At 35.1% G+C, this 12,820-nt stretch overlaps 1 protein-coding gene across 1 annotated transcript in view; it reads right to left on the reverse strand.

The window, feature by feature from the left end:
- Positions 1–12,820, reverse strand: part of LOC306878833 (receptor-type tyrosine-protein phosphatase T-like) — a gene marked incomplete at both ends in the record, with an annotated part of 257,633 nt that overhangs the window by 40,920 nt on the left and 203,893 nt on the right. Inside the window, 2 exons of the mRNA XM_079431392.1 lie at positions 1,263–1,350; positions 7,982–8,169. Coding sequence (XP_079287518.1) covers positions 1,263–1,350; positions 7,982–8,169 — 276 coding nt within the window. The remainder of the gene's footprint in view (positions 1–1,262; positions 1,351–7,981; positions 8,170–12,820) is intronic.

Raw genomic sequence — 12,820 nt, forward strand, 5'->3', positions numbered from 1 at the left:
TATTATTAAATACAACATTGGATTATTTAAAAGTTACACATTTTTGAACAATTACGTTTTATGTGTTCTCCAAATAACTAATAAAACTACACATGATTAAAATAAGATCAACAGTGTACCTGATTAACAATTATAGGAACAAACTAACAACTAAGGTGTTTCATAAATGAACAATTATTATTTAACAAGTATAACTAGCAACTTGATTTACATGTGATGTGCGTGTACTGCTAGGCACTGCTTAGTAACCGCTTGGTTAAGAGGAAAAATGCATGCCTTATTTATCATCTAAGTCAATTTTCAAAAGTTGCTAAAAGTTGTCAAATACATTTTAAAAATAGCTAAATTTGTTGCTAGGTGCTTTTTGGAAAAAAGTTGCTAGGGTAGTCTGAAAAGTTGCTAAATCTAGCAACAAAATTGCTAAATTGGCAACACACTGCGCTTGAGCACATTACTTTGATTACAGCTGTTACCAGGACAACCGCTATTTTTCCTGCTCCAGCAGCGCCTGGTGCTGGCAGAGAATGAATTTGCATTTGCAAGTCTGTCAGCAAACATAAAAAAAAAAACTGTTTTGAGAAGGTGCTTACGTTTTGAGCCATGTATTATTACTATGAATAAGCTACTACTATTAACATATTGTGCCCTGTAATAATCATTTACTGAAACTCTTTTATGAGATAAAGGGAAAAAAAGAAAATCGGCCAAATATATCGGCCAAAAAAAAAGAAAGAAATCAGCATCTAATATTGGCCATCAGCTGCCCTGATTTCTAAATATCTTCATCGGCCAGAGAAAAACCCTTCTCGGTCAAACTCTATTGCAGACACTTGAATTAATTGTTTTGCCACTTTTGCACTTGTTATTCATGTATTTTGAATGCACTTTTTTTTTTTTAATTAGTGTTTATTTGTTATGCATGTTATGTAGGCTACTGTGTGTTTATTAAAAACAAGTTTTGTAATAACCAATTGTTTCCGGTCCGGACCTTTGACACTGATGAAAATTCAGATTTGGACCTTTGAATGTAGACTTTGAGAACCCCTGTGCTAAAGTATATATCATAAGTATCATGATATTACCATCTGATACCTAACTGTAGCAAAGTACTTCCATAGTACTTTTTAAGCATAATGGAAAATACATAGCCATTGGTGTGGTTGAGGAGTGAGGTGCAGTTATCATGGTGAAAGAAACCCAAAAATATGACTTAAAAATGTAGTTTAAACACTATTTAGGATCCTTGTTGTTTCAGTACTCACAAGCGATAATGTTGCCGTAGCGATTCTTGTTGCGGTTTTCATCCTTCTTGGCAGTTTCCCATGGTGCCGTTTGTCCCTCAGCCAGACCCTGGAATCAAATCAAGAATATTTTTTAACATGTTCCTCCATTACAGAGACTGCTTTGCACATATACATACATATATACATATCATATATTTTCTGATAGCTAAAAGACATACAAGTTAAACTTTTCACACTTTGAGATGCTTTTCTGAAATAGTTAGGTGTCTCTTTTCTCTTAATATCCCTGAAAGACTCTTGTGTTTGGAAGAGTCTGATAATTGTAGACTCATCCTTTAGCCTTGGGGCAAAGACAAGACTCTGAAATGCCAGACAAGAGGGCTGAATGGTGGCCACTTAAAGCTGTAGTGCAATCTTCATCCTGCCCAGCACACACAAGACAAGCTATTTACTGTGACAGATCTAGAGAAACAACGCTGGTCTGCAAAGTGTCTGCATTACATTTACATTTAGTCATTTGGCAGACGCTTTTTTCCAAAGCGACTTACAATTGGGGAATACAAAAAGTGATTCATCTAGAAGAGGCAATCAGACAGAGGAAGTGCTCATAACACCAAGTCTCAGTCATTGTTCAAATAAGTACAAGCTAGTAAGGGAGGGAGAGAAAGATAGAGGGAAAGAGTAACTTTTTTATTTTTTATTTTTGAGTCTAGGATGAAGTCAAGTAGTGCCGAAAGAGATGAGTTTTCAGTTGTCGCTTGAAAATTGACAGGTAACCAGCATTCCAGATAGAGGTGGGAAGATTATTCCACCAGCCAGGAATGGTGAACGAGAATGATTAAAGAAATTCTTCATGGACAAAGTGATTCAAAACAAGCACATTTTAAAGATGAATTGGAGGGGTGATGCCGCAATTTAGTGAAGGTCTATCTTTAAAAGATGTCTCTGTAAAAGAACAGCAACAGAGAATCGGCTGACAGATAAAAGTTAATTCACAGACCTCATGATGTGTCTTTTCTTCATTCATCTATTTTCACTCTCAGTAAAATTTGAGGGCTGAATTTCATATAGTAACATTTGCTCTTGCATGTGAAGACATTGCACATTGTTACCATAAAGTGACCCTATCTCTAATAATTATTAGTGCATTTGAATCATGTCAGTTCAAAGTATAATTAAAAGTTCAGTGTTTAGCAGTGTTAAGTTCATATGGTTCTGGGGTAGAAACTGTTCTTAACTCTATTAGTCTGTGACAATATACCTGAATTTCATGTTAGATGATCCAAAATTTCTGATAAGATGCTAGAAGGTTGTTACAATGCATATCATTATTGACATGAGCTCGCACACAGAGTCAAATAAATTCATTACCAGTTTATATAACTAAGCATAATACCTGCTGGCCATCAGTGAATGACAGACTACTTCATTCATTGTTTTATCTACATTTAACAATCACAACTATATATTTTAGGAAAAGATAATGTCAGTAACAAGACATTACATAATGAATTGTATCTAATGCATGAATTTTATTCCACCCGTTATTGCTTTTGGTACCTCTATTGATGTAGCAGCATTAATTGATGTCTCAAAAAGCAATATCAGATGGATAGATAAATGGATTGAAAAAAAAAATTATAATAAAAAGTAAATAAATAAATAACCAAACAACCCCCCCTCCCCCCAAAAAATAAAAAAAATAAAAAATTATATATATAAATTAAAAGTATTATTGAAAAAAAAAGGGTTCCATCATGCATCACTACATGCAGTAGCTTTGAACTAATTGACTGTTCTGGTTGGGTGAATCAATCAGCATCAGATATGGTCATGTATGTACAAGATCTGCTTTCCACTCACAAGGCTGTACGATGGTTCCCATCTGGAACTAGTGAAGCACAGAAGCCTGAACATACAGACCGTATCATCTCTGCTGTACTGTTCCTTAACGTGCATTAAACGTGATCTGGCACCTGTGAAAATTGAAACCTCACAAAGCCTAATTTTTGTTGAATTGCTCTTTCATGTGTGAATTAAACATGATCTGGCAACCCTTCCAATAAATCAGTCACATTCATTCATGCACAGGGAAAAAGGGATCTGGCAACTCTGCCCATGCTCTCATTATTATCACGGTACAGTCAGGCTAACTGAGTCAGTTACAGCCAAACTCTCTGTCTGCCTGACAGAATGTGATGCTAGAACTGTTTGAGGGCTTCTTAATGATACATTTTGTGACATCCGGAGAGAATAGCTACACAAAAAGCCTTAAACTTCTGTCTTCTGGCAGTGAGCTAAACTTATTCTTCATTTGTTCTGTACCGGATTCCTCATCCAACCTCCAAAAATGTCCTCACTGGAGCCTCTCTCGTCTTCTTATCTTCTGTTTTTTGATACTATTAATACTTTAGAGAAGTGATGAGAAGACAGTGAAGAATAAAACGAGGCGTGTGTGGACACAAAGACAGCAGAGACGCTGTCAGACCTCTACACTTCTATTCTTCATCACTTTCTTTATTTTGCTATCTAATGCAATGACATTCACACATTGAGTGTGACTTCCAAATACTTTATGGGGCCACTGTAACCTTCTCCATATTTATACGTACTATTAACTTCTCGTTGTTTCTTCTCTCTGTAACGTGAGCACAGATGCAGGATCACACATCTGGCAGGCTGAGATTAATGATGCGATTGTGCTGACATACACAGACAGGTGGCCATCATCAGCTTTTACCAACATGATCAGATCTGCATCACTCACTCACTCACTGTCCATCATCCCTCTCTATTCCTTCGGTCTCAACTCAACTATTTGTTTGTTCTACTTTACATATCATTTAAAATTAGAGGTGTAAAATCCACTAATGCACAAAAAAAAAGAATATTATTAAGTGAGAAATATGTTTATTAAATATTTGACTTTATTTGACTTTATTTTAATAATAATATTTTTAAGTCATTTTTTCACATCGCTTACCAGCATAAATCTATGAAATGTGAAAATAAATTAAACGTAAACAATTAAGTGCATGAACATTGTTTAAACATGCAAAGATTTAAACAAAATATAGTTATCGATGATAAATATATAAATGGGATTACTGTTTATTTCAAATATTCAGTTTATTAATACTGCTTTAGAAATCTCATTCTTGTTTCATTTACGTATAACTGACAAATATGCATCAAATTAAGTTGTTGTGACTGATGCATCACATAGATGTTCAGAAAAATAATATGGAATTACAGCTTAACTTTTTAAATAATAAATTAAAAAAATGTTTTAATTTTAAAATAGTTAATTTAATACTTTAAATTAAATTAAAATAACTTAAAATGATTAAATAAAATGAAAATATTAAATTAAATCAGATTGTCTACTGATGAACAAGTCCAGATCTGAAGCATTTATGACACGTATCTTCACGTGAGTGTATTCAAACTTATTAGCTAATTAGCTTGATACTCTATTCGTTAGCTTGATTCTCTATTCGAAAGGGTTAAAAAGCTAAAAAAAAGTTCAATTATTGGGTTAAATTACAATTATAACATTAAAATCTCATTTGCAGTAAAAACCATCTCCAAATTCCCAATAAAACGTGCATTATGGGAAACGCAGTATTTGCTCCTAATCTGCTCTCGCTCATATCAGCCATTCACAAGCCAGTAAGCAAACACTCCATTCAACTCGAGTATAAATGTATTGAGTTTCTCCTCCTTCACCGCATATTAGGAAAAATGACTTATTTTCGGCGGCAAGGATAGAGATGGGCTGATGCAAAAAGCTGCCAGCTTCATTTGCAGGAAAACTTGTGAGGCAAATCAGGTTAGAAGAGAGAGGCGATAATAAAAAGACGTTATAAAAACGTCTGCCTTGATGAATGACTCTTTAAACACGGAGGCACAGGCTCTGGTGCTGTCAGACTGCCTATGACAGGAATGAGCTACCAGCCATACATCTATCTCATGTTTACCTCAACACTTCAGACGGCCTAGAGCAGCCTATATAGCTGAGCATTCCACTGCTGAAATTAATCTAGGCCTAGCCTAACTCTTCAAGTGATCCTGTTAAGAGAGTAAGAGAAGAGGTTAGGACACACCTCTGTAACATCTAGATCTCCTTCAGGCTTGCTGTGGAGCTGCATTATCCTATTTCTGGCACTCACAATAGTAATTGTGAACACATAAATTGGACAAAATAGACACTACAGAACATGCACATCAATTTATTATTTTGTCGTCTCTGAATAGTAAATCAGATATATGACAGACATAACTATGAGTCATTCTTTATAAATGAGAGTCTCGTCTTTAAAAGTGCAATCTTTGCCCTTTTAAACATGCCTTCAATCCAGGTGATTGAAAATTTGGACACAGAGAGCATCCTTCCTCTCTAATTCACTGATGTCTCTTGTTGCCAGAGCCATTCATCAAGGCCCTGTCTGAATACACAATAATGTGCCAAATATGATTCATACTTATACTCAAGCAAAGTTCTCTGCTGAATGTTTACACAATACTCTCCTTTGATAGCCTACTTAAGAGTATTCCTACATTAGTGAGCAAAGAGCTGTTCAGAATAACTGATTACAGACCAGATTCCATATTAGAATTCTGAATAAGACATTTACAAGCCAAAATATTCAGAATATGCCATCACTGCTTTGAATCTTAAAGTATAATCATACTACAGTAGCTACTACATGCAAACCACATCTCTCTTCTGGGGTTGTCAAGAGTATTTTAAATATTTATTTACAGATAGATTGCCCAAAAATGCAAAATTGCCATCATATGTGACCCTGGACCACAAAACCATTCATAAGGGTCATTTTTTTTAAATTGAGATTTATTGAGAATAAATAAGCTTTCCATTGATGTATGGTTTGTTAGGATAGGACATTGTTTGGTCGAGATACAACTATTTGAAAAGCGGGTGCAAAAAAATCTAAATACTGAGAAAATCGCATTTAAAATTGTTAAAATTAAGTTCTTAGCAATGCATATTACGAATAAAAAAATTCGCAGAAAATGTTGAAATATATTCATGGAACATGATCTTTACTTAATATCCTAATGATTTATGGCATAAAAGAAAAATCTATCATTTTGACCTAAGCAATGTATTTTTGGCTATTGCTACAAATATACCCGTGCAACTTAAGACTGGTTTTGTGGTCCAGGGCCACATATTTTCCTCAGTCACACTCAAACCTTTTTGGTCTGTTGGTCACATAAAAATGCACAAATAATCACCAATAGAAATTGAAGTTGAATTAGATAGAAAACAGTTTGAAACTTTATTTGAAAACATTAAAATGTCAGAATTATTTGCAAACTTCTGGCTGGTTAAGTATATACTTTAGCTCAATATCTACTTTTATGGTACTTTTAAGGTGTTTATTTTATTTTTTTTAAAGTTCCAGTCCACGCTTATTAAATGTGGAGTTTATTAAAAAATGTCAAACTTGTGTTGCACAGAAGAAAGAAAGGGTTTGGAATGACATAAGGGTAAATGATGACAGAATTGTCATTTTTGGAGGGTGAACGATCCCTTTAATGAAAACAAATCACAAAGTAAAGCTGGAACTCATACAAGCCAGCTACTTCAAAGCCACAATTTGTAGGAAATACATTTAGAGGAAAAATAAATGACCTTATCAAAAGTTCATTTCATAACTCTCTTTTGTTGGCAGCATCTTTCCTCTAGCGCTATTCAAACAAAATAACAGAGCCACAACGATGCCAGTGTGCGATTTCTCAATCATAAAACTCTTTACCCTACTACAACATCTGTACCTTAAAAAACAAAAAAACATGTCTTTATGTTCAAATGACAAGGAGACCAATTACTATGTTGCTGACCTTTGTGAACAAGCAAAATGAGTTCTTTATTTGTATTATTAAAGCAAGTGGATAGTGCGTGGGGACGGACGGCAGACATAAGTGAGCATTCAAACCCGAGGTTAGCATGCTTTTTTAAAATAGAATAAGACATGCTATTGACACAAAGGTCTTTGCATATTCTTACCAGTAAAGGTTTAGACAGTGAAAGATAATTGGTTTTATTGTCATGAGGGGTTGTGATCTTCTGTGGCCCACTGTGTGGGCAAATTTTTCAAGAAGCGCTTCATATCTCACGTGACCTTTTCTGAACAAAATGCCAGCATGTCATCGAGATGCACAGACCTGCTTCTTTTATTAAGCACAGACACACCTTAATTAGTTATTCAAATGTGTTTAAGAAATAAAACGATGTGAAAAAAGACAGGAAACTAGCAAAAAAAAAAAAGTCATTATTGATTGATTAAAAAAAAGATGCCTGACATTTTAATAACCCCCTCAATAAAACAGTTGTAAGATTCATTTCACATCATTTTTTGGCTTACTGTGCATGCAGAGGCAAGAACAAATTTCATAGCTGTACATCGTCGTAATTACTGCAAAGAGGCTTGAGCTAACACACTTTTAAAAATTTAGTACACTAAAAAGTAAGCAAATGATATTGAGAGCAACAGAAGAGAGAAAACTTGATGGCTTCATTTATTAAATGCAGCAAACAAATCAGCGTCGATATTCTTTTATCTACTCTTTTCAGGGTCAAGTCATTTTTGTATAAAGCACTTTGAATTACCATTGTGTATGAAATGTGCTATATAAATAAAGTTGCCCTGCCATATTGAAAGTTTCATTCTTATTGATGTCAATCACTCAAGCTCAACACTTCTTACCTCGTACTCTTCTTTAAAGCCGTAACCCTGCCCACACTTCATCTGAGTGATGTGCTGGAGCAAGTCTGCCACTCTGATGGCTGGTTGGAACTGGCCGGCCTGGTAGGACATCTCCACTGACTCACAGCCTCCATATGGGTACGTCTGGATGGTCATCGAGGGCTGGGACATCTCACTGTGGCTGCCATCTGTGGAGGAACAATTCACAATCCTTGAGTAACCATCACAATGTCCAATCGCCAGCTGGAAGGCTGCTGCTTTCACACCAAACAAGGCATGCGAGGCAGAAAACTCTGGGTTGCACTTTCCTATACTTTTGGCATAAAAATAATGGAAAGTAATGGACTCTTCCAGTCCTGGTCATTTTACGAAAAAATTATTTATTCTGTAGCGTATAGTTTCCACTGAGCACCATCTTTAATTTACAGTTTACCCAGAAAAGGCATAATTCATTTCTAAAACTGTTGGATTCACAATCTCCCACGTATATTACAATCTATCAATGTAAAAGCCTTGGGCAAAAATGGAAACGCTAGAAGATTGTGCGCTTTTATTCAATAATTTACAACCTAGGCAGGTTGAACTGCTATAATGAACAGTGCATTTCTATTTCAGACCATCTAAAGATTAAATTGGATTCTTCTAAATTTTTCCCACTGCTTCTAATATTATCAATTTATGACAAACCTAGCCTGCATAAAAAAAATACATAAAAGTGTAAATATACATTTTAAATGTATTAAAAATGTAATGGCAATCTCCCCCTCTCCCCTATCCAATATATAAATTAAAATTCAATTAAAAGAAGTCTTTTTATGCTTTAAAATAACATTTTGCATAACAACATATTTTACAATGTAATTTATTACTGTGATGATCTTTAGCATCCTTCAGAAATCATTCTAATATGCTAATATTACAATATAAAACAGTTCTTTCAAATTGTAATACAGAAAAACACATTTTTGAATTGATTGATTTTAAATGTAAATACTTAATTTCATATAACCTTTAGGAGTATGCTAGCATAAACAGACGTGAATAAAAGTTTATGGGAACTAGCCAACCACACCACACAGATACTACATAATCTGTAGAACCGCTCAGAATATGACAAAGAAAACACAAATATTTGCAGTCTATTATATCATGTTGCTCCCAAAAAAGCACAGCTTTGTTTACTGTGCACTAATACCTCTCAATCAAGACCAAACCCCTAAAAGCTCGGCTAAGACCTCGACTACTGCGAGTTATCTGAGCGGCATTCAATAACAGCTCACTGCAGACTTCAGTTGTGCATGACAATATACTGAGATGCAGACAGTCCGTCGTTGCAAACTCTTTTATTAGAATAAGACTGGGAAGTATTTTATTGATGTTAATGAGTTCATTAACTAGAGGAATGGGGAAGCAAATGGCAGAGATTTTTATTTTTTTTCATATGGCTTCCTTTAACTGGCTAAAGCATCATTCAGATGCATAGAGGGATGGAATATTACTCACCAAATTATTAATGTGGCTATTTGCATCTTAATCGCGTTGAAAATTCATTATACACAAAGTAATTCTGGGGCTAAAAAATGTATAATCCACATCAAACATCTACGCTTTCTACATGGCGAAATACGAGTAATTTTGCACGACATGTTAGCGCCGTAACAACTTTAGTGCCGGAAGGAAAAAGTTGAAAGTATTAGCGGCGACAATGTATAATGAAGAAAACAATTATGCCACAATCGTAGCCTCAGGAGGGTCTTTTTAAAGGGCATAAAAAGTAACTAGCAGAGAGATGCTGAGACTGCTCAATGAATCTGAACAGGTTCACAACCAGCACACAAAACATCATTTGGATCTGCAAACGGCAAACAGTTTTGGTTCCCACTGACTTCCAATGTATGGACAAAAATACAATGGAAGTAAATGGGAACTGAACCTGTTTGGTTGCCAACATTCTTCCAAATACCTTCTTTTACGTTCCACAGAAGAAAAAGTCATAAAGGTGAAGTAAAAGATGTTTTCATTTTTGGGTGAACTATTCAAACCCCCCCCCTAGACTGGTCTAGCCAGTCTAAGCCAACAATTAAAGCCAACAGCCGATGAAAAGCATAACATGTTCACTTTGATCTTTAGACACAGACTGATCAAGACTTTTTAGACACAATCAAAATCAAATCAAATCAAATAAATACTCCTAAAAAGTAAGTCATGATATTTGAATATTACATGTCATGATATTTGGACCAGGCAAATTCATGGTGCAAAAAAATATGTTTATGACTCATGCCAGCATACAAACACTAAAAGAGAAAAACAGTGTGCGATAGAGAAGTATACACTAGAGACTCTAAGGTCTCTCCATTTACTGCCCCACCCTCTGCCTTTCCCCTTCCCTCTATTGCTATCAATTTTTTCATAATTAATTATTCATGTGTTTTTGTCTCAGCAGCATGGAGCGAATCCCATAGTGGCGGCCCAGTGGGTGTATTATGTTGTTAAAACAATGCGTCTGCCACATCCAACCTAGAGAAATATCAAAGAACACCTGCTCTAGAAACAAAAGGTCAACTGCACATTTTAGGTGACCTCATATAGGAGACCTTTATGTAGTTTATGGATAAACATTTAGATTTTGTAGTTTTAAATCTTCAGGATGATGAGTTCTGACAGTTATGAGTTGATAAATAGAAGAGTACAGTTTATAAATAAATTACACTAAACCAATAGCAGATTTTACTGCGAGGTCCTATGGGATACGTTCAGTCTTACATACACCTTAGGATGATGGTAACATAAAAACATGACTGAAAACTGTCAAAACTGTCATGTTTCACCATGCTGCTGAAAACCCAGATGGAAAAACAATATGGACACTTAACTAGATTCTGAAATGCCCGTACTTAAATTCGAAATGTGTATTTTATGTACACTGTTAGACATTTCTGTAATTTCCACAGTTATTTACTGTATATCACCCAGTATAATACTGAAAATTCCCTTTACAGTAAATAACTGTAATAAGCTTTGCATCATGGGAATTTTCTGTGACGTCAGACCCCATATACAGAGACTTACTGTATTTTTTTTAAAATTGCTGTATACTATTGTATTTGCCGTAACGGCCTCTTTGGTGCCATTCTATTGAGGTTGTTTTATTTTCCTAATTTCTTACATTTGGATTGACACGATTTGCCCTACACCATGTCTACAATGCCGTAACAGCTTGGGACTAACTACACTGGATGTGTTACATCGCTTGTAATGATTGGAAAATCTGTTTGTCCTTCATATCAGAAACAGAGGGAGCGTTTGGAGTACATCTGTACGTCAGAAATATACCGGGGCATCAGTTTACTGTCCGCATCTACTGTAGATAGAAACGTTATATATCATGGATTCAATATTGTCTTTTGTTGCATTGCGCCGCTCGCGTCTGGGGAAGACACGGATTCAGCACGGCAGCACCGCGGGTTTTGCCCGGGGATGAACCCATGAGAGTTTAAGAGTTCCGGAGAACATCTGCGCTGTGTGTCGATGCACCTCATGAGAGAATAAGACCAGCAAGCAAGGTAAAAATATATGTATGTTTGTCTGTGTGTTTGTGTCAGATCTTTGCACACCAGTTTAACATTTACCTGTCAACATGGTGGTAACAAACTTTACTATGGTAAACTGCGCTGTTGTTTCAAACGACTTTTGTCAGCTTATTGAATTAAGTTACTGAATTAATATTATTTTTAACGAGCAACGCTTTTCTTATATTAACATTAGGTTAACTAATGTGAAATTTTGTTCAGGTGTTAGTTATTGTTGGCCAGTAGCCTATTGAGAAAATAAAATTGTATGTAGCTAGGTTAATGAAGTTTATGGCTAGCTGCCTTTCTAGTGTTCGAATTAGTTTGTTTTTAGTTTGGATTCACTGCATTTTTTGTATTTGTGTTTAAAAAGCAACTGCAATGAAGCATCAAGAAAGACATGAGGATGCCAGGCACCCTGAGACTGATAATTCATGGTAAGAGAACAACTATGGTTTTGAGAGGTTTGTGTTTTATATATGGGGGTTGCTTTGTAAAAGTGTGACGTTTCTACTTTTTGTTTTTCAGAGAAGACATTTCTGTCACTAACAAAGTGGATGGTGAGCAAAGGTGGTGGCCACGTTTGAGCAGCACCTGGGTTGGTTTTGCAGATGGCTATGTATTCTTTGGCTGCTTGTCTTTTTCCCCCGTAATGTTTCTGTTGCCTAAAGATTCTTTGTGAGAATAAATCCAGAGGATACCACATAATGCACTGCAAAATGTCCTAAGACAGGAGAAGTGGTGAAGATGAACTGTTCCAGCATTTGAAGACTGTATTTTTACATGTTATATGCAATGTTTTAAATAAAGAGTTTGATATTTTGTAATTATTGTGTCTGTTTTAATTGAATGGCAGTAGTACCTATGTAGAGTAAAAATAAAATGAATTCTAAATAAAAATTATAAAATCTAATAAAATCTATATAAACATGAGTGAATTACAGTAACAAACTGATGAATTGAATTTTTTTTACAATAATTTACAGTACAGTTTGCTACTGTAAATTTTAATTACAGTAACTTACTGGCAACAGTTTTGCCAGTAAGCTACTGTAAAAACCCTTTGAAATGTGTACCAAACAGTAATAGTAACACATCTTGAATTGTGTAAATGTGGAAAGTTATAGATAAATAAATACTATATTACATTTATAATTTATATCTGCATTGGTAACCTATATCCATGTGCATTGCTTTAATTCTTCTGATAATATTTAGCTAGACATGATTCATACAGGCCAATAATATATTTAGAGTTGACTCCTCT

Source organism: Barbus barbus (assembly GCF_936440315.1).
Source record: "Barbus barbus genome assembly, chromosome: 13".
In the NCBI taxonomy this organism is placed as follows: domain Eukaryota; kingdom Metazoa; phylum Chordata; class Actinopteri; order Cypriniformes; family Cyprinidae; genus Barbus; species Barbus barbus.